We start from the raw sequence: 23,354 nt of genomic DNA, 5'->3' as shown, positions 1-23,354 counted from the left end.
GCGTCAAACTACGATACTTAAACAATCTCCGTAGGCAGAGCTTTAAAAATGTTTACAGGTTACCAGTTTAGCGTAACAGAAGGTCTTGCACTGGAATTATTGCTTTGTGATGACGACAAAGCATGTCAGGTCCTTTTTATGGAGACATCTGTGCTCTATAAGGCCCCAGATCTATCTTCTACCCTGAAAAAAGTTTACATCCGCCCTAAACTGGAAGTAACATTATGATGTCGCTCCCAGAGTCTTAGATCATGGGGATGAGGAGAGACCATCTGGGTGATCAGTATCTAAAGAGGATAACTTAGTTCACATTGTGTGCTTGTCTGTAGAGTTGTGTTTTGTACATTTTGTTTCTTTAAAACATTGTTTTAAGTTAAGATCCACAGTATCCGGTATAGAAAACTGTTGTCTTATAACTGAATCGTATGCACTTTTACTTATGACATGTCATCGGTGTAAACTGTAGGTTTGCTTGCCTGGATTAAATCATTACCTTTCTTAAAATATCCACTGCTGTCTCCTCAGGGTTAATGACTGTATATTACGGGTGAATGATGTGGATGTACATGATGTGACACACAGCAAAGCCGTTGAGGCATTAAAGGATGCAGGATCCATTGTACGATTATATGTCAGAAGAAGAAAGCCGATCACAGAGAAAATAATGGAAATAAAGCTTGTTAAAGGGCCTAAAGGTGAGTAAGAGGCAAGGCTAACCTTGTTTTACACTAAACAATGGCCTGTCAGGAGTCCTAAGTCAGCAGTAATCCACTTACTATACATGTCAAGTTGCTCTTACTAAATACATCACTACTTAAGCTTTGCTTTTTAGGGTTGTGTTTTAGCCTCTGGTTGATGAAAGAGCTGTGCAACAGACTGTTTAACGATCCTTGTGTTGACAACAAAGCTAACATGGCTGCATATACCTTTTTAGCCTGTATTCTCTTTTTGTATGTGATATGTAAAAAATTATATATGTACTCAGACACATACATCTTTCCCCTTGTATTTTGGCATGCTCAAGCAAGCTCCCTGTAACTGGGTTGTGGACACAAGTTACACTTTAGCACTCTGATAAGGTTGCCAGGCAACAAAAAGAAAAGCGCATTGCAGAGCATGACAATTCAGAGTAGATGGAAGGACTCGTCATTGACAGTTTTAGGTGGGCGATATCAGAATAGCTTATAAAGTAGGCTACCCAAACTATGGCCTTCCATTTGATAAACAAAATGTATATAGAGTTGTGTTTTTCCCCACTTTTATGTTTTTAAGTCTGTGGTTTTAATTCCTTTTAACAGTTTGGATTTATGAGGAAATGGTAATAAATGATGTGGCATTTGGATTGATATTTTAGGTTTGATAATGTATAATGCTGTGCACAATAGCTGATCATAAATATGCACGATGATCTGTGCATAAGTCAGTTGTTATACCCTGCGTGTCATATTCATGTCTCCTCAGTCTCTATCTCCCTTCTGTTAATTTCTTTTGCTAACTTGACTGTGCCGACTTGACTTTATTTCTTAAAAAATCATTTAAAAAAAATCAATATTTGTTGATCCTCTGAAGAATCGCTACATGTAAAATTTTAAGAATTTTGCTGTTGCTTTCAACTCAACTTTTTTTAATGTGTTTTTATTTGAATAGACCAGTGATGGCGAACCTTGGCATTCCAGATGTTTTGGAACTACATTTCCCATGATGCTCAGGCACTCTGCAGTGTAGTTGAGCATCATGGGAAATGTAGTTCCAAAACATCTGGAGTGCCAAGGTTCGCCATCACTGGAATAGACCGTTTTTTTTTTTCTTACGTTCTTTTTCCGAAACTAGTTGTGGGCACTTGGCATACCATGCACTCAGAAAATCAAACATATTTTGAAGTACTCAAGGCATGTGTTGTATGTCATGTCCTCCTAACATTTAGAGTGACAGAACATTGGTTCCTAGCAACCAATAGTTTTAACGAGTGGGCTTGGCCCCCCTACGTTGGTGGAATACCAGGGCTCATTCGCAAGTGCGACCTTTGCGACCCTGGAAGTTCCACTACTGGTCTATGGCTACAGAACCTAGAGCATGTCAGTCTGGTTCATCTGCCAGACAGCACTTGGAGCTCCTCCTTGAAAACTTGTGCTTCTGCACAAAGACCCTGGGATATTCTGTGTCATTTCTTTCCGGAGGCTTAGGTCAGCTGAGCTCCCCTGCAAGAAGCAGTTGGAGAGCATACTTTTGAGGCTGAATGCCTCGTTTGCAGTGCTCTTGATATGTTTATCCAAAAAAATCAATGGAAGAAAGAACATTCTTACCTCTAAAGAAACGGCAGAATGCTATAGGGCAACAGCCACCTTTGTCTTGAACAAAGAAGGGTTTGGGGGGGGGGGGCGGGGAGAGATTAGGGATAGGATGAATTTTTCACACCCAAGCCCACCATGACAGGCAACAATCTAACTTCCTAGTGGAGATCAGCACCCACTTCTGCAAGTTAGAGGGCGCTTTAAAGCTGTATGGATCTGAGATGTCTCTGACGTATGGATTCAAAACATTGTGTCCAAAGGCCGGAACCTGGAGTTTTGCCTCCTCCATGCTTCATGTTGATGTGCTTACTGCACCCAACAGGAGAAACTGTTTGCTGCGCTGGACCAATTGTGCTCTCAGGGGTCATTGCACCTGTTCCAGAGCCACCTTTTTCTATTCTAACCTATTGGTTTCCAAGTTAAATGGCAGTGTGCGATCCATTCTGAAGTACTTAAGTTCTTACATGTTTAAAAGTTCTGTATGAAATCTATAAGGTCATTGATTTTCTTCATCTGAGAGATTTCCTACCTCCTGTTCCCTATATATCTGCTTCATTGGTGCGACTTGCACATTGTTATGGGCAAAAGTCTTAGTTTGTGGCTCTGCCCCTAGGCCTAGCCATGGCGCCCAGAATGTTTAGAAATAATGTGGTCCCAAATTTGGCTGTTCTGCAAGCCAGGGGATCCTTCTGGGATAGCTGGCCGGCAATGTGCAGCAGACAGTACAAGTCCTGCAAGACTTTCAGTCTATCCTGGAGCCATTGCGCCAGTTGGAATTTATGAGCTTTGTTGTGCATATGGCACTGGCACAAGTTTTCCTTCCCCAAGAAAAGCTTCAGACCCTTCATTCCAAGGAGTAATAGTTGAATTCCCTGGAATGCCTCTCCATCTCCATCTGTGAGGGTGCATCTCTGCATCCTGACTGGGACAAAAGGACCTTGTCCTTGTATCGCCCCGTGTCTCTGAAAACCAAAATCAGGTTATCCTTGGAGTGGTGACTATCAAGTCTGGTGCTAGAATCTGCGAAATGCTCTCTTGTGATCTGTAAAATACAGATGATGGACACTAGCCTGTCAGTTGGGAAGGAGTCCTAGACTACAGTCTGTTCAGTACACAGATCCAGAGATCGTCAGGCCTTCGTTGTAGATGCCCTAGTCACTCTGTAGAATCAGTTAATCTGGATTTCTCCCCCCAAGCTCTACCCTTTCTGTTTTTTAGGATGGTGACGGAAGACATTCTGTTAGTTCTGATCTGAGTTAGCCCGGGAAGGAGTGGTTCTCAGACATAGACTTCAATCTGACTCTCTATGGGCCCTGCAAGACCATCCTCCTCAAGGTATTGTGTTCCATCCTGCTTCATGGTGACTGGCTTTGATGTCTTGGCTGTTGAAGCCAAAGTACTGAGAGTCTGGGGTCTTGCAGACTCCATGATACCCACTTTTGCTGAAGGCCATAAAGCTCTCTCATAATTTGCACTAAAGTACTCTGTGCGGTGATAAAGAGGGAAAGCTTCATCCCAGGACGTACTCTGTGGCACAAGTGTTGCCATTTTTTCAACCAGAACTGGACAAGACCTTTGCCCAGGAGACTAAAAAGTCAGATTTTTGTCTTGGCACTGCTCTTTTGGAGATTGTTGGGCACCAATTCCTTGGTCAGACTATTTGTACAAGGGTAGCTGACATTTTTCCACCAGTACACTGCCCGCTAACTCTGTGGGAGCTCAATCGTGTGTTGTCTGTTCTTCAGAGGACACTGAACCTATCCATTTCTCTTCCTTTCCTTTCATACCTTGATTATGAGGGTGTCTGAGCTTGGGGCTCTGTCCTGTAAAATTTTATTTTTTATTTTTTTCTTGTGCATTTACAATGCCAAGATCTTGAGGTGTTATTCCTTTTTGCCCAAGTGGGCTCGACTTTTCACTTGATTCAGGGCATAGTGTTGCCTTCCTTTTTGTTGGGCTCCAAAACCTTGGATGTGGTTAGGGCTGTGCAAGTCTACTTACAGCCTTGATTAGTCCAGGTCCAATCACCTTGAGATGGTGCATAAACAAATAGTCTAAGTATTAACACTTTTTTTTTGTCCTCTGATGTACTCTAAGAAAAATGTCAGTTAAGTCAAAAAAACTGTTAATTTGTATATTAAATTGCACCTGCCCTCAGTAAGACAAAAAAACAGCCTGCATACTCCACTTAGGTGGCCCATAAATGAGTAATCAGAGTACACTGATATGCATTGCAGGCTATAGCCTGAAAGGGCAGTTGTATTGAAGTCAATCTGTAGATTTACTTCTGTAAACCCTCCATACCCACACACGGATTGAAATTTGGCCAGTCCCTGGTGAACCAGGTGAGTTTCGATGAATGTATGGTGGTTTTACTTTATGCTCTAATGGTGTTACAGTCCTGAAAAAAAATTCTCAAAATTAATTTTATCTGAATTCTATATAAAATGTCTCCAATAGGTCTTGGCTTCAGCATTGCTGGTGGAGTTGGAAACCAACACATCCCTGGTGACAATAGTATTTATGTGACTAAAATAATTGAAGGAGGTGCAGCACATAAAGATGGAAAACTTCAAATAGGAGATAAACTTCTAGCAGTAAGTATGCATAACTAGGCTTGTAACAGATAACCGTCTCGGCATAATCACACAACAAATGTTTGCCTGAACACACAAATTAGCAAATAGTACAGACAGCATGGTAAAGCTGTGTTGAATGTGTTAATATATTCCCCCCCCCCCCCCCCCCCTTTTTTTTTTTAAGTAGAAATGTTGCCAGACTATTCATATATTCTTAACCGGTATTAAATCATGAACTCCTTTATGACTGCCTAACGTCAGCTTTGAGCAGATAGATTGGCTATTTGTCCTGTCTTCAGGACCTCACAAAGGATATACTCCCTGTATTCAAGTCCACCATCACACGATGGATAATAAGTCTGATCACTGGAACTTATTCCCTCAAGTGACAATCTTACCTTCTTTTATTCTCCCTTTTCACCAAATCCATGTCCAATCTTCTACAGATACAGCTTTCAGCCACAAGATTCCAATAGTGGCACTCTGTAGTTGGGTCTGTTGACCCTTGGTCCTGTTGGCACAGTCCTGTCTACCTACTGCTATCATGCATTGGTTGGGGACGTCCCAGGGTCTTTGAATACTTTACCTGTGTCCTTTGCTGCATGATTAGAGGATCCTTCACCCCCACGCCTAGCTAAATATGCGGGGAGCGGCGAACCTTCTTTAAAAAAAAAAAAAATGAAAAAATGCCCCATTCCTGCAGAAGAGGAGTTGAGAGGAATTGTGTATTGGAGGGTGGAGATCTGCTTTTAAGATGAAAGGAATTTTGACTTGCCTGTAAATGCCATAGCTTGCCGTACAGGACAGAGGATACTCTCCTTTCCATTCCTTAGTTACTCTACATTGCTTGCTACAAACTGAGGATTTAGGCTACTTTCACACTGAGGCACTTTACAGGCGCTACGCTAAAAATAGCGCCTGTAAAGAGCCTCTCCTGTCTTTCCAGTGTGAAAGCCTGAGTGCTTTCACAATGGAGCGGTGCACTTCCAGAATTGTAAAAAAAAAAAAAGTCCTGCAAGCAGTATCATTGCAGCGCTGTAGGAGCGATGTATACACTGCTCCTAAAGTGCCCCTGCCCATTGAAATCAATGTGGCAGCGCCAGCAAAACGTTTTAACCCTTTCAGCTGCCAGCGGGGTATAAAATCACCCGATAACTGCAGAATAGCGCCGCTAAAACAACGGTAAAGCAGTGCTAAAAATAGCGCTGCTTTACCGCCAACGCCAGCCCCGGTATGAAAGTAGCCTTAGAAGTTATAGGGGAGGGCCTCAAAAAATTTGCCATTCAGGTGTCCAATCACCTGGATGTATGAACCTATAACCTTGGGTCTATGAATACGTTGCCTGTGTCTTGTACCTATACCTGTGTCAAGCTATGGAATTTACAGGTAAGGCAAAATTCCTTTGATAAGTTTTCTTCAACAGCTAAAGAAGCTGCAAAGACACATGTGAACTTAAGTGCAAACGAAGTTCAACTGAACTAACTGAATGTTCAAACTGATGTAACCTGAATCTTTATTCATCAGAATTTTTTAAGCAAAAATTGTGACTGAACTAATGAGGCCTGTGTAAAAAGACCCTAATATTTTTAAGATTTTAGTAAAAAATTTTTTTCAATTTTATATCACGAACGTGCTATTTAAAATGAATATAAAGTGTCTCTTAGGCTAATGGCTGCTGCCCCATGATACCCCCACAGTTATGAGTAAGCACTGATTGCGGTGCGAAACGCATCAGCATTTCCTGTATCCTGTTATTCCTTTTGCTGTGGATTTCTTGATTTTGTTTTGATGTGACCCACGTTGTTTCAATTAAAGATGGGATTTCAAGTCTTTTTCCAGTGTGCGGCTATCCAGAGTTTTGTCCTGCTTGTTTACCCCCACAGCTGTGATATTGTAGTGCTACGGGGGTTGTTGAGGGGCTGCACCTATCAACGGCACTCAAAAGTGAGTGAAACGTCCACCTCTTCCATTCAAAGAGAGCTTTTTGTTATGGACACTGATAGTATAGCTATGAATGGGAGGCAGAAAAGGTGGTCCTAGTTAGCACTTTTGAGGGAGTGCCTGTGACATGCGCAACCGCTCGTATTTACCACTGCTGTACCAGATGATTGGAGCTGCTGGGGTAGAGGACTGAAAATTTCAAGAAAAACAGCAGCCACCAACACAAGGGACACTTTTTAATTCAAAACAAATATATATTTTTTCACTAAAGCTTAAGTTTTAAAGTGGTTGTAAACCCTTACAACACACTTTGACTTACAGGTAAGCCTAGATTAAGGCTTACCTGTAGGTCCAAGAAATATCTCCTAAACCTACACGGTTTAGGAGATATTTGCCGAAAGACAGGCACCACTGTCTACGGCGCATGCGCCGTAGACAGTGGCGCACTGAGCGCGGCACGTGGGAGTGACGTCATCGCAGCTTCGCCGAATGACAGCGGTGGAACAGCGAGACCCATGAGAAGATGGATGCGCTGGACTACAGGGGACAGCGTTGACATCGCTGGCTCCTGTGTCAGGTAAGTGACACATAATGGACTACTATGCGATGCATAGTAGTCCATTATGCTTTACCTTTGCAGGGAATGAAAGAGGAAGTAAACTCATCAGGGTTTACTTCCTCTTTAAGTTGTATTGATCTTCAAGCCTGCTGGAAATCTTTACAAGTAGTTGGTTGTTTCTCGTGTTTAATTTAGTTACAAGACATGATTTTATTTCCAAGCTTCATGACTATCTGCTTTAATATACTGTCACCTGGAAGTTCATTCTGTTTTGGTGGCAGTTTCTTAAATAACACAACGTGCACAAAGCAATTTTGCCCTAACAGTTCAAGGTCGGGTGAAACAGCAGAATTTCACTTGGATCCTTCATGCTCAGTGAGCAGTAATTTTCCTTTTTCTCTTGAGTAATGTGCACTTCTATTTAGCCTTTCTAAAGTCAGAGTTGTGCTAAAGTGAACAAGCTTGGTGGATTTATCCCCCAGTTAATACCCCATTGTTGGCAAAATATGGTAATGCGAGTAGATTATAAAAAAGATTTAGTTGTACTGTGTATGTCATTATATATCTGTAAACAAACCTGCAAGACTCAAAAACTTATACAACTTGCTTTATTCAAAAAATATCTATAGCTTGCCTGAAGTCTATTTTTTTCTCAGGTTTACTATCCTTAAAAATACTATTCTTTTTTTCCTCAGGTAAATTCTGTGTGTTTGGAGGATGTTTCTCACGAAGAAGCTGTGACAGCTTTGAAAAACACATCAGACTTTGTGTATCTTAAAGTGGCAAAACCTACTACCATGTTCATGAATGACAGTTATGCGCCACCAGATATCACCAACTGTGAGTTTTCGTTACTACTTTTTTTTTAGTAACACGTAACTTACTGCCTATTAAAAGAACACCTACAGTATCTCACAAAAGTGAGTACACCCCTCACATTTTTTTAAATGTTATCTTTTCATGTGACAACACTGAAGAAATTACACTTTGCTACAGTGTAAAGTAGTGAGTGTACAGCTTGTATAACAGTGTAAATTTTCTGTCAGCTCAAAATTACTCAACACACAGGCATTAATGTCTAAACAGTTGGCAACAAAGGTGTTTTCACCCCTAAGCGAAAATGTCCAAATTCGGTCCAAAATGTCTATTTTGTGTGGCCACCATTATTTTCCAGCACTGCCATAACCCTCTTGGGCATGGAGTTCACCAGAGCCTCACATTCCTCTTCCACTACTCCATTATAACATCACGGAGCTGGTGAATGTTGGAGACTTTGCACTCTTCCACTTACCATTTGAGGATGCCCCACAGATTTTCAAAAGTGTTTAGGTCTGGAGACATGCTAGCCAGTTTATCACCTTTACCCTCTGCTTCTTTAGCAAGGCAGTGGTCATCTTGTAGGGGTGTTTGGGGTCATTATCATGTTGGAATACGGCCCTGCGGCCCAGTCTCCAGAGGGAGGGGGATCATGCTCTGCTTCAGTATGTCACCGTACATGTTGGCATTCATGGCTTCCTCAATGAACTGTAGTTCCCCAGTGCTAGCAGCACTCATGCAGCCCCAGACCATAACACTCCCACCGCCATACTTGACTGTAGGCAAAACACACTTGTCTTTGTACTCCTCACCTGGTTGCCACCACACATGCTTGACACCATCTGAACCAAATACGTTTATCTTGGTCTCAGACCACAGGACATGGTTCCACTAATCCATGTCCTAGTCTGCTTGTCTTCAGTAAACTGTTTGTGGGCTTCCTTCTGCACCGGCAGCCATGCAGACCAATTTGATGCAGTGTATGGTCTAAGCACTGACAGGTTGCCCCCCACCCCTTCAACCTCTGCAGCAATGCTGGCGTAAAACAAGTAAAAAGGTGCAATACACAGATACCTCAGAAAACCGTACCCAATAGTCCAAGGGCCAAGATAGAGGGTTGTATATATGTACACATATATACGCTCGTGAGTTATGTCGTTGGGTCAGTCAAAGCAGCCACCAAGAAAACCAGAAGCTGGTTCCAGTAAGCTAGAATAAAAACAAGGAAGAGGGGTACCTCTGAATATATATCATAAAACAACAATATCCACTCGCATGGAGGAAAGAAGTTTCATTCATATCCTGTATGCTGGGCTGAGGAGATGGAGTAGAACTGCAGTTCACAGCAGATCCAGTCAGGCTGGCACCACATCAGATCCAGACAGCACTGCTGGCAGCACTCATATGCCTTTTTCATATAGACAACCTCTTTGCACAACTTCTTTGGTCGACCATGGTGAGGCCTGTTCTGAATGGAACCTGTCCTGTTAAACCGCTGTATCATATTGGCCACCGGGCTGCAGCTCAGTTTCAGGTTCTTGGCAATCCTCTTCTAGCCTTTGCGATCTTTATGTAGAGCAACAATTCTTTTTTTTTTTTTTTTTTTTTAAGATCCTCCGAGTTCTTTGCCATGAGGTGCAATGTTGAACTTCCAGTGACCAGTATGAGAGAGCGAGAGCGATGACGCCAAATTTAACACACCTGCTCCCCATTCACACCTGAGACCTTGTAACGCTAACGAATCACATGACACCGGGGAGGGAAAATGGCTAATTGGGCCGAGTTTGGACATTTTCACTTAGGGGTGTACTCACTTTTGTTGCCAGCGGTTTAGACATGAATGGCTGTTGAGTTTTTTTGAGGGGACAGCAAATTTATACTTCTAAAAGCTGTACACTCACTACTTTACATTGTAGCAAAGTGTCATTTCTTCAGTGTTCACATGAAAAGATATAATAAAATATTTACAGAAATGTGAGGGATGTACTCACTTTTGTGAGATACTGTACATGATCAAATTTTTTCCTTTCCTGCTTGTAATATTATGATTTAGTACTAACACATTTTATTAAGCTGTGTATATACGTATGGAAATTCGGTACAGTACAATGACTGGCTTCTGTCGAACAGTCTTGATGAAAATACAGCATTTAATCAGGGCATGCAGCAAAAAGTTGCTGATTGAGCAAAAAGACGAAAAACTCTGTGTATACCCTTTAGTTATGCAATATGGGACACAGGATCATGAGTCTTTGATTGGGCACTGCCAAAAAAGGGCTGCAGGGACACCCCTCTACATAATCCATCCCACTTCCAGCTAGGCTTCTTCTTTTTTTTTTCTTCCATCTACCGAGAGAAGTTTAACTTACTGTTATGAAGGTTTGCTCATTCTCTGGTAATTATTTTTTGTCTCATCGAGATTCCGAACTAAACCTATAGCCTCTGCAGCTCCTACTGCAGCTTCTGGATCAGTTGACTCCTCAGCTGTGACTTGGATGGCAAAGAGTTTTTTGAGCCCTGACTCTAAAGACCCCCTGCGAGGTATACCCATCATGGAGGGTGACGCCAGAAAGGGTATATCTGCCTTTTAATCCTGCCCACAGAGCTAACCGAGGTGGGTACCAGGCAGAAGCCCATTAAACATTCTGCCATATTATCTCCTGAAAAGTCTCCTTTTAGGATGTGTGGGACACTTACTGCACCTGGATCCGAGGGAATGGGCTCCACTTCAAGAAGTGTTTCAAGTGTCTCAGAATTTTTCTTTTTCATCTGTTTTGTAGGATCGAGATGGAGGGACTTGTTTTTTGAAAGTCAACAAACTTTTGTTCTAGAAAGTAATCCAGCAGACCTTTTTCTGGCCTTCCTCCAACCTGGTCTGGATCCTCATCTAACAGTATTTAAAGGACAAATCTTGTCCTTGATCAAGGCCAATTCAGAGACCTTTGGCTTCTCACTGTCGCGTTAAAGCATATTTCACATTTCAGATCAAATTTGAAAATGCCTCACTTTTTGTGCCCCTATTAAATCAGCATACCTAAAATAATAAAGAAAATGTTTATTTCCTAAAAACAGATGTTCCTAGGGAAAAGGCAGTTTTCAGGAATTTCCATACAATCTTAGTAGCTCTGTCCTCACATAGACTGGGGACCTGCTGAGCTATCCCTCAATAACAAACAATGCAGGACATCGGCTACTAAATTTTTAAACTTTTTTGTTAGGACAGTGTTCAAATATAATTTACAACCGATAATGTCTGAAGATCTGAAGAAGATCTGCCTGCACAGTACAAACAGGGTTTATTATGTTAAGCATTACTCTAAAGCTCCCTCCTAAATATTACAAAGCAAGGAATGCTTGGTAGGATTTTAAGCACGTAAAAAGCAACTAAATTTGTAACCAACACCTAAAACTGTAGCCAGCATTATTATTATTTTTTTTAAATCAATACTAAGCCCGTTGATTTAAATGGGTTTCCCAAAACCCTGCGTTCAGGGCATGCCGTGATTGAGAATTGTCAGTTGCATATGCTTGCAGTTAAATTTGCAAGTCATTAAATGGCTGGTGTCACAACTGATTGTATGTACAGCATCCTGGCGACTGCAGATCAGAGGCTAAGATGTTTACGTCCATGGTTGTAAAAGATAAGAGGATTTAATACACAGCTACATAGTTGAGCTGGTTGAAAAGTCACAAGTCTTTCCAGTTCAACTCAGAAAAGAAAAAAAAATACACATACACATATGTACTATGCTATACCCACACTTTAGCTTGTATGTTTAAGGGAGCATGTAGCAAAATAGACGGTACCCCAATTTGTGTATAATAAACTGTGCTCAATATCTTGTGCGTGAATCTCATACAGCCCCCCCCCCCCACAGGTTCGGGGGGGGGGGGTTTAAGTTTTAGGCCTTAAGGCCTAAAACATCCATCTTGCCTATGGGGGTCTACTCTTCAGGATATTGTCCTTACTTATGTTCTACTCCAAAGAATGCCAAGGAAATTTCTTTCCACTGTTAACCTCACCATGTAAATTCCAATTGGACTGTATAATCAATTTTAGATTTGACAAAACTTTACTGTAGTACCTACCCAATCTATTGATTTAATTTGTATTCAGTCAGGCTTCCATGCACTTCAAAGTTATTGGTAGATCTGAAGGAGACTGTACAATCAGATTAGTCCTGTAACAAGCCTGGGCATTCAAGCAGAGTATAGAAAGATGCAAAGCAAGAAAAACTAAAGATATAAGCAAATCTCCACTCTTCTGTAATGTATTCTCCCAACAGTTGCTATTGGCCACTCAAGTGGAATTTGCACTAAAAATGCAAGGTCCGCTTCACTTATTCACAAAGCGCCATCACTGCCATGCTAAAACATTCCGTTATTAAAAGAAAATAACCTGCTTTTAAAAAGTTAGTATACTTGGCTTGCCTTCACTTCCACCCACAACTCCTAGCAAGGATAATGTTTCTATCTTTCGGGGGTTCCTAAGTAGCTCAAATCTTGCTTGTAGAAACTCTTGTATGGTGTCTTAATTTCATCTTGCTAGATGTGGCATAATCAACATTCCTGGGATTTTTGCTGGATGACAGTGATGTCCCCCTCTGCAGTACAGATGCTGGTAAGGCAAGTAAGTTTACCTTGCAGGTTTTTTTTTTAATTACTGCAGTGGTTAGGGGATGGGGGAGGGTGTACTAACTACATGAACTTTGCTTGTAAGTCAAGGTATACTTTACCGTATTTCTGCACTTACAGTGCTGATACGTTGGCTACTCCTGTTATTGCAGCTTAGAGAAAAAATGAAATGGGGGTCTGTACCTTATTTGAAAAACAATAGTTTGTTCTTTTCAGTGCGGCCTGTAGGTCCCATCTTCTGTGCGCATTCTGTTGTGTTGTGGAAGGTGCTGCTCTCAGGGAGCGCCGGGCAAGACGATATAGACTATATCTTATGATGAATGGGAAATCCCCCTCTTGCCTTACCCAGAAGATCCCTCTAGTGGAGCAGTGGTTCATTTTTTTTTATTTTTTATTTAATGTATGGCCTCAGGTGTAGTTTTGGCATCATCAAAGGGCCACACATATATTTTGTGACGGTATTGCTACAGAAAGTTGTCAGACTGCAGACAGGCGATGACCTTGCTTGCTGCAAGAGATGGTCAGACTGAACAGCTATAGTAGTTTGAGATTGGGTGAGTGATTTAGGAGACAGACTTTGAACACATTACATGAGACTACTAGAGATCACAGCTGCTCTTTTGTACAGAAAACAAGGACAGTGACAGCTTAAGGATCTATACTGAATCTTTATTTGATGGCTTCACTGACCATTATTTAGGTTGGTAGGGTTGGGAAAAAGTGAAGAAATGCACATAATTTGAGCTATCTACCTCTGAATGTACTTGATTCTTTTCATATATGTTTTTTTCTTAAAGGAGGCTTGCCACGAGAGAAACATATGAGCTGGCATTTAAGAGCTCTGGAAATAGTAGTTTGCCTGTTTTGCTAACCCTTTTATTTCTTTAAATTACGGACCCAGAAGAAGTATGCCGATAGACTTCTGTCCTTGTTTGCTTTTTTCCTGATGTACATCTGTTTGTAATCATTCACGTCAGTAAATCCACATAACCAGTCAGTTATATCTGAAGGTTCTCGTTTACCCAGGTCATGGTATAACTACTAGTATTTGGTCACATTCAGCTGGACTTGTATGAAAATGTAACATCTTCACCCATACAAGTAGCTCCCTTTCTTCAGAAAGTCAGCTAGCATTTTTCAGAAAATGAGAAGAGCAGATGCAGACCTTAGTTTTGTTACAATAGTTTTGCCTTAAAGGATCACCTGCTTTTACATGTTCAGTCTATGCTCTGTTTTTGTTGCCCAGGGTTTGTTTGTAAGATTTTTAAACATTTAAAAATGATATGCTTGTCCTCTGCACATATACAATTAACTTAAAGCTCAAATCTGGAGAGAAAAATTATCTATCCCTTTCAGTGGGTCGCTCCTATCCCCTGTAAGGCTTCATGTACATGGGATGTTATTCTCGCTCTCCTGAGCGATTTAACGTGACGTCTAAAAACTGCCGTTTAGCCACGTTTGCGCCTTGAAGCGTTTGATAAACATTTTTTTTCTCTTCAAAATAGCCAAAAATAAAAAACGCCTGTAAACAAAAAGCGGCTAAACGCGTGTTACTGCCTTTGGTGTTTGAAATGCCTCTAAACAGCTTAAAGAGGGATTCCACCAAAAAAAAAAAAAAATATTAAAAGCCAGCAGCTATAAATACTACAGCTGCTGACTTTTAATAAATGGACACTCACCTGTCCCGGGTTCCAGCGATGCCGGCAGCCGAGGCCGATCGATCTCTCGGCTGCTGCAGTCACCATTCTAGGTGAGGGAATCAGGAAGTGAAGCGAATCGGCTTCACTTCCCGGTTCCCTACTGCGCATGCGCGAGCCGCGCCGCGCAATAGGAAATCTCCGCGCTGTCACTGGGACCCGTGTGTGTCCCAGCAGACAGCGCAGGAAATGGCGTAGACTCCCACGGGAGTCTATGCCCGGAAGTGGGTGAAAATACCTGTCTTTGACAGGTATCTCCACCCCCCTCCCCCCTGAAAGGTGTCAATTGTGACTCCGGAGGGGGGGAGGGATCCGATCAGCGGAGGTTCCACTTTAGGGTGGAATCCCGCTTTAAGGCTTATCTGCTCTCTTTGCATAGGGGATTAATAAGAAGGTACAGTATTATACAAACAAGCAAAGAGATGCACATTCTAAGTATAATTGAAAGCTTTAATGTTAAAATTGGCAACTCGCTGAATTAAAATAAAGAAGACATGTAATCAACACGCCCCAACATGGGGGCTTCTCTGTATTCACACTTGTAGTCTTGGATAGCAGTGCTGTCAGATGAAGGAATAGCTCTGTACACAGTGTGTTGCAGAGAGTCTAGGGTGGCACAGTGGTGTAGTGGTTAGCACTCTCACCTACCAGTAAAAAGGGTTGCTGGTTCGAATCCCAACCACAACACTACCTGCCTGGAATTTGCATGTTCTCCCTGTGCCTGAGTGGGCTTCCTTCGGGTACTCCGGTTTCTTCCCACACTGCAAAGACATGCAGGTAGGTTAATTGACTTCTGTCCAAAATTGGCCCTAGTATATGAATGGGGACTTTGGATTGTGGGCTCCTTGAGGGTAGGGACCAATGTGAGTGTGCAATGTACAGGCATAGGGACAATTGTAGAAACTCACTTAGGTTGGACTGGTGTCTTTATTCAACCTTACTATGTAGTCTCCTGGATGACTGCGTATGGGGCGGAGCAGTGCAGGTGGTTACACCTTTCAATGGACCTCCTTTGTTGAGCCTTCTTTGAACAAGGTGATATACTTTGCTTATTCCTTGCTCCTGGAGGCTTTCCACTGTGTTTTGTAATTGTAGTTATCATACTGTCTTGGTGTTTGATCCTCAATGGCTTGTTGTATTATTCTGCAGCGGTCCTCATTCTTTGATATTTGTAAGTTGCTCTGTTTGGTTTAACCATGGTTTTTGAAAACATTTTGACATTTATATAACCGATAGTCTTAAACTTGAGAACTTTGTTTTTTGTTTTAATTTATTTTGAGTTGTATGATTGCTATATTGCCATACACAGTTGTATTCTGCTAAATTCGTAAACTTAAACTTAAATTTGAATATTTGTAATTAAGGTGCTTGTAAAGCTTTGTTTTATAAAAAAAAAAAAAAAAAGTCATACTTACCTACTCTGTGCAAAGGTTTTTCACAGAGCAACCCCAATTCTCCTTTTTCTGGGGTCCCCCGGTGTCGATTTTGGCTCCTCCTCTTCTCGAGTGCCCCCATGGAGAGCTGCTTTAAATGGGAGGCACCGTGTAATGTTGTTTCCACCTTTTTTGGTTTAGCATCTGGTCATAAGCAAATCGTTGTCCAGAAAAACTGAAACAGACCTGTTGTGAGTTAATCATTTTGTTTTATTGCAGCATATTCTCCGCAAGTTGATAACCATATCAGCTCACCTAGTTTTCTTGGGCATCCGTTACCTCCCTCCCCAGGCCGATACTCTCCTGTTCCAAAAGGAATGCTTGGAGATGATGATTTAACACGGTAGGAACATTTTTGTGCTATTTGATGTTTTGTACCTGTGTTTAACTGCTCATAAAGTCAAACGTAAATGGATATTCCCTAAATACTATGTATATTTTATCTTTATCAGACACTACAGTAAATGTCATAAGACTCATAGACCATGATGGGTTTTATGCAGGCCACTGTCCGCATCCTGTTTGCTTTTTTTTTCTCTGCATGCCACAGCAGCACGGTCAGCATCTGGGTTATAGCAAAACTCTGTCCACCCTGACCTCCATTCTTTGGGTACCCCTTATTTAGCTTTGGCTGCTCACAATAAGCTGGCTCAAAAATGCCAAGTAGCATACGTTCTGCAAAGGGCCTACAGAAATCAGGCCTCAAATCTCTGTTTAGGCTGATGGTTGTTCCCTTGTCCCAGAGCAATGTACTATTATGACACTGCTACTGTCATTTGACACTGTGGACTGTCTCAGCATTCACACTTCCAGAGCAGGACTGTGAACCCTGCAATAGTCTTGAGGACCCTAGAGTGCAGGGTTGCAAATACTGCAGAGACTGATCTAACTGTGGGGAGGAGTGGAGGACTGGTTAAGTATATCTGTTTCCCCTTGACATTACTGAGCAAAGGGTCTATATTAGGGCTGAAACAGCCAATCAGTTAATCGACAACTAATCGATTACTATTTTCATAATCGATTAATCGGCCAGTAACATAATGGGGTTAAAAAAACTAAAATGAGCCCTTTTATAGTACAAAAAAAACAAGCGCTACTGTAAATTTTACTTTCACAGTCCTACAGTAAAAAAAATGAACCCCTTACAGTAGTGATTATTTGCTTTTTTTTCTACTATAAAGGGCTCATTTTAGTTTTTGTTAACCCCATTGTGTTACTAAACATCTTAGACCTGGTTCACATATATGCGTTTTTATGCTTTTATGTTTTATGTTTTTTTATGTTTTTATGTTTTTATGTTTTTTTTGCGTTTTTATGGTGCTTTTTGCAGAAATACACTACAGTTCATTTACATGGTTTCCTATGGGACACGTTCATATCTGAAAGGGTCAGGGACTTTCAACCACAAAATGGTGCTTTATTGGTTCAATATACTTCAATGGGGAAGCTGCAGAAAAGCAAGTAATGCGTTTTTGCAGCAATTTGTGTTTTTTAGTCTGCCCAAAATTTTTTTAAATTGCAGTAAAATCACGTGCGCAAAAATCAAAATGTACAGCAAAAAGCACAGCAGAAACAGATCAAAAGCAAACTGTATAGGTGTGCACCAAGCCTTATGCTGGCCACACAGATAAATTTTCAGGTGAGAATATTCAGACGAAAAATCTTTGTACATTCACTGAATAAAAGAATTTTGTTTGAAACTTTCACTTGTTTTTAACATGAGTCCTTTCTGAATGAAAACCACATACATTGTCTGAAAATTCCTTTGACTAAGAAGTTTTCTACTTCCAAATTTTCCCATCACTGTGGTTGAAAATGAAAGTCGATTTGACCCACTTTTTTTTTTTATTTTTTATTCTTTTTTTTTAAGGTTATTAACCGATTAATCGAAACAATAATCAGCCAATTAATCGATTATGAAAATAATCGTTAGTTGCAGCCCTAGTCTATATCAAAGGGTTTTTGGTCTGGTTCTGTCACTTTTTTTTTTTTTGTGGGCTTGTTTCTCAGTTCTGTTTCCTATTTTTGTTGCACCAACCTCAGTTTATTCCTTGGGTACTAGCCATGGTCAATGAATAAAAATCCTATACTGTATAATGGAGATAATAGGAATTTTGATTTACCTGTAAAGTCTTTTATATTACAGGTTAAAACTGTGCTTGGAGGAAATATCACATGTACAGTATCTCACACCATGTCCCAAGCCTAAATACAAAAATACCCCAATTTTAAGTGTGTAGAACAAACAAAAATATATTGCGTTAATAAAAGTTTTACATTTTTTTTTTTTTACTAATTGTACTAAAAATAGATTTAAAACTCCTTGTACATTTTTAAGGGAAAAGGTTCAACCAATGTTAAAATTCACATTAGCAAATTATTAAGATATTTAAATATATTTAAGCATCATCTCATTAATAATGCAAAAAATATAGATTTTTCAAAGCGTATTGTATCTTTACATGTGATTGTCCATTCAGTGCGTTTCCTAATGGATTCATGTGCATTTGTACATAGTTTCTCATCCTCTAAAGTTATGCTGTTCACATATATCTGTTGAGCCTTTTATTGACTTATAAAATCCTATGCAAACTTCTATTCTGCTCCCCTGCAATTAGGTACAAATCCCTCAGTCCAGAAAATGTGCAGCTGCTGACAAAGATGGTCCTTTAATAGTGCCCTTGCCAGTCAATAGGACACAACCCTATGGTAATCACTAAGGTTTGCCACCTCCTGTGGAGTAAGCAAAGCAATTAGTATAGTATTCAAGTTTGAATCAGAGATGCCTCTTATTTCTGGGCCCTCTGTCTTTTACAGATCAACAAAATGTAATTTCTATCACTACCCCTCCAATCTGCCAGCTTCAATTCAAAGACAGGCAGACCTGAGGACAACCCTGAATCTGCTCCAGGCACAAGGAGTAATAATCCCAGTTCATGGTCCCAAAAAAGAATGGAGGGTTTCGCCCACATTTTAGACCTAAAATTCCTAATTGGATATCTGCATGTTTGAAAATTCCACATAGAGTCCGCAAGATCTGTCTTTGCTTCTTTCATATCAGGGACATTTTTGGCATGAGTTGACATCCAAGATGCTTACTTTAACATCCCTTATTTTCCCACACACTACACTTTTTGCTATGGGAGACCAGTACTTTCATTTGGTTACCCTGCCATTGGGGCTCTCTTCTGCACTCTCTCTTCTGGCTCGAAGATCTCAGGGAATCCACATCATGGGATACCTGAATGACCTTAACCGCTTTGCGGACCATATAACTTGCATAATGGGTGGCAAGGCGGCTCTCCTGCAAAGTATCACGTACCCAGTACGTGATCCTGCACTTTCGGGTCTGGGGCATGCATGTGTGCTGCCGGCAACCCACTAATCACAGCGGGAACTGATCTGAAGGTAATGCAGACTCTGTCCGCTGGCACCTGCCGATCATTAGGTAGAGAGCTGGAATGCCGATCTTCCTGTGTAAACCAGGTAGATCACCATTCTGTCAGTAAAAACAAGAACATGGATCATTGCCTTTCTCTAGTCACCTCCCACTCAGTACACAAGCAGTGGCTGGGCACACACTTAACCCTTTAATCGCCCCTGATGTTAACTCGTACCCAACCAGTGTCATTAGTACAGTGACAGTGCATAATATTTTTAGCACTGATTACTGTATTCGTTTGACCCCCCCCCCCCCCCCCCCCCCCAAAGTGCCAGTGTCCAGTTTGTTTGCCGCAATATCGCAGTCCTGCTATAAGTCGCTGCCATTACTAGAAAAAAAAATCCATAAATATATCCCATAGTTTAGATGCTTTAACTTTTGCACAAACCAATCAATCACTGCCCTATGCCCAGTTCGTTTCCAGGCTTTTTTAACAAGACATCTTGTTGGCCTGGATCAGAAGAGGAAAAGCCCTGGATTATCCAATTTGCTAATCTCCTTGGGCTAGCTTAAGCCTAAACGATCAGAACCTGCGAAAGGGAAATTCCTCTCTCCCGATTACTTGGAGAGTACCGACTACAAATGGCAGTCTCTCAGGCTGGGGAGCAAACCTAGAAGGGCTCACAGCTCAGGGGAAATGGTCAGAGATAGAACAGACCCTGCCCATTGATGCCCTGGAATTACAGGCAGTATGCCCCTATGGTCCTGGATGGTGGAGCTTCAGGACTGCCCTATCAGGGTTCAGGCCAACAAGGCCATTGCAATGGCCTATATAAACCACCAAGGCAGTACCAGTAGTTCAGCGCTGAACTAGCCTGGGCAGAGGGACATGTGCCGTTTTTATATCGGCAGTCCATATACCGGGAGTAGATAACTGGAAGGCAGAATATCTCAGCCACCAGCAGATCTGCCCAGAGGCAGACACACGGCACTTTTTGTTCAGTGGACACGCTGACCATTGGAGGAGGGTATCTCCCTATTTTTAATGGTTCGGCCTTAGCCCAAAGACAGCTGTAATACCTGTCCTACACCTATGACCCAGACGAGGTGGATTTTGGTGGAATGGTGAAGTGGTGAGATGTATTTGACCAATTGGGATTTACATATATGCATATACACCCACCTGTACTAGTCAGAATCCACTAGCCCATCCCCAGCTGCTACTGTCAAGTTTTACTTCAATTCAGTGCCTAATCGATGTGGATTGTATTATTGGGAGACTTTATATCTCGCATGCAAATCGGGCATTACTAATTTTCAAAGGTCATCTTACTGGAGTCCGTGATATGAACTCAGAATATTAACCATTACCTAGCTTGGATCACTTAGCAGAATGCCCTGCGGTTTTTGTGCTTCCCTTTAAATTACGATTGAATTAGTACCCAATATAGAGAATTAGCTGTGTTTGATATCTGAGAGGCCTGTATGTCTGTGGTGGCCACACCTGTGTCCCTAAGACAATTGTATATTTTTAGATAAATGTGGTGGAGTGGTGTCGGTCTTTCATTTAAATCAGGACATTATTTTGCCGCCTTTTTTCTTAGCCTTGTTTGGCGGAAGAGAGGCGACTGCATTCTTTGAACGTTGTCCGGACAGTCAAGATTTATTTGTCTAGATCTGCAGAGGTCCCAGGATCAGACTGCTTTTTTGTTTTACCAAAAGGACCCAAGATAGGGCAGGCAGCTTCCATTGCCGATTGGGTCCATCAATTAGTTATTCGGGCCTACGGTCTGAAACGTAAAGCTCCTCCCTTTTAGGATGAGGGCTCATTCTGCCAGGGGTGTAGGAACCTCCTTGGATTTTCGCCCTTGGTTATCTTTGGCTTAGATTCGTACGGCTGCTACCTGGTCTTCAGTGCATATGTTCACAATATTTTATCAAGTGGATGTTCGAGCCCCCAAGGATTTGGCTTTTGGCCGCAGTGTACTGCGGGCTGCCGTTCTGATGGCTATTGTTTGGCAGGGTGTCTCCCTCCCCTCAAGGTTATTGCTCTGGGACATCCCACTAGGTGATTCATTTTAGCCTGACTGTGTCCCATGATGTATGAAAAAGAAGATGGGATTTTTTTCGTCATACTTGCCTGTAAAATACTTTTCTTTGAGTACATCATGGGACACAGAGACCCCTCCCCTCTTTTTGAGAGGATTCAGTGCTTGCTGCAAAACTGAAGTGCTTCCTGTGTGGGAGGGGTTATATAGGGGATCACTTCATGTCTGAGGATCTTTGGTCTACCAGTGTCCATTCACCTGGTGATGGAGTATAACCCAGTAGGTAATGAATATTAGTCTAACTCTGTCCCCCATGATGTATAAAAAATAAAAGGATTTTACAGGTAATTATGACGAAAAATACTATATTTTATTTGGGTGCAGCATTGTCGGTTAAAGTAACAGCACTGTGTCGCAATAAACAGGAGTTAATCTTCTGGAGGTCAAGTGGTTAAAGACTCCTCAGCCACTGTCTTGTCTTCCAATGTTCAAAGATGACCCAGCTCCTTCAAACTTTAAGGTGGAGATCAACTTTAAGAAGTCTGTCCTCCAGCCTGCCTTCCTATTGCTTGGAGCATCTGGGACCAGTTCTAGACATGGCCCAGACCAAACTTTTTCTTCCCCAGGAAAAGGCTGCTTCTATAAAGTTCAGTTTTCCTACTCTTAGATCAACTAGGCATCTCTTGACTGACTTCTGCATAAGGTTTCTGTGCCTCATAATAGCCTTCCCTGAGGCAGTTCTCTTTTGTTAAGTTACTCTACAAATCTTTTGCTGTTCAGCATTCTCACAATGTGGGACAAACGGATCCCTTCTCTGGATCGTCCACTACTGCTGTCCAGACAGTTAAATATCACCCAGGCATGGTGGTTTTCCAACTTGGCCTTACAATCCAGAAAATTGTTCCGTACCTCTTCCTGCAACGTGGCAATGATGGACACCAGTCTTATATGGCTGGGGCGGTGGGGGATCTACAATTCCCTACCTTTCCAGGACACTTTGTCCCTACTGGAGTTGAGGCTTCCCATCAATATTCTGTAACTGCGAACCCTAGGACCCCTCTGCTAAATGTCACCTAGTAAAGGTGCAGTCAGACAATGCCACATCTGTGGCCTACATTAAACCACCAAGGGGAAACCAGAAGTTAGGCAGCCCTAAAAGGAATAGGTCTGATTATCTAGCAAAATCTGGAGTTCTATTCACCCGCCCACAATGAACCCCCCTCTGCGCTTTAAGGAGAACCACCTGTTAGTACATAGTTTTTATAGTTTTTATAAATAATTATATCAGAGATCTACTCCCATATGAAGCTGCTGTTTCTTTTAAAATTTCTTTTTTTCAGTTTCTTGTGAAAATGGCAATATCTTAAAAAAACTCAAAGTCCTTTTATAATACTGCAGCAGCGCTTCCCATATACTGTCCAATATAAATTGTCAGTAGTTGATAAAAGATATGGACTGATAAGATGGATGCGTTTTATCGCTGTGATGAAAAGCTTCCACCAAGGATCACCCTGTGCAATGAAATCTCCCCTATGGGGATGCACTCGCCAAAACGCCAAGAAATTTGCACCTTTTAAGAGAATGATAATTCCACCTTTCATCAGCTCTTTTATCACCATCCACTAGATGTTAGTATACCGTTTCAATAGGGCTCCATTGCCCGTGTCTTGAAAAAACCCACAATCTCAATCGGCTCTGCCAAAAGCAAAATCTCCTGGATCATGTCACAAGAAAAACTTCTTGGTACCAAGAAATTTGCAATATAGCGCAATATAAAATCATCTGTGTCCCATAACACTCTCCCTGCTCGCTCGCTCTCCTACCTAGCTCTGTCAAGTTAAATCGTTCAGGAGAGGTGGTAAAACGTCCTGTGTACATTAAGTCTAACATGGAGTTCTTATTCATCTCCACTCTATCCAAAACGAAGAAAAAAACATGTTGTCTTTAGTTATACTTTAAGAATGTGTTTTGAT

At 41.6% G+C, this 23,354-nt stretch overlaps 1 protein-coding gene across 22 annotated transcripts in view; it reads left to right on the top strand.

The window, feature by feature from the left end:
• Positions 1-23,354, top strand: part of DLG1 (discs large MAGUK scaffold protein 1) — a 530,809-nt gene that overhangs the window by 287,723 nt on the left and 219,732 nt on the right. For all 22 annotated transcript variants that reach the window (XM_077487456.1, XM_077487444.1, XM_077487440.1 and 19 more), the window contains 4 exons: positions 526-695; positions 4,752-4,888; positions 8,066-8,210; positions 16,171-16,294. In XM_077487456.1, coding sequence (XP_077343582.1) covers positions 526-695; positions 4,752-4,888; positions 8,066-8,210; positions 16,171-16,294 — 576 coding nt within the window. The remainder of the gene's footprint in view (positions 1-525; positions 696-4,751; positions 4,889-8,065; positions 8,211-16,170; positions 16,295-23,354) is intronic.

The sequence above is a fragment of the Lithobates pipiens genome, unplaced genomic scaffold (genome assembly GCF_037356315.1).
Source record: "Lithobates pipiens isolate NorthernLeopardFrog02 unplaced genomic scaffold, aLitPip1_a1.2 Scaffold_18, whole genome shotgun sequence".
NCBI classification, from domain to species: Eukaryota; Metazoa; Chordata; class Amphibia; order Anura; family Ranidae; genus Lithobates; species Lithobates pipiens.
This window is presented reverse-complemented; position numbering and strand designations above follow the sequence as displayed.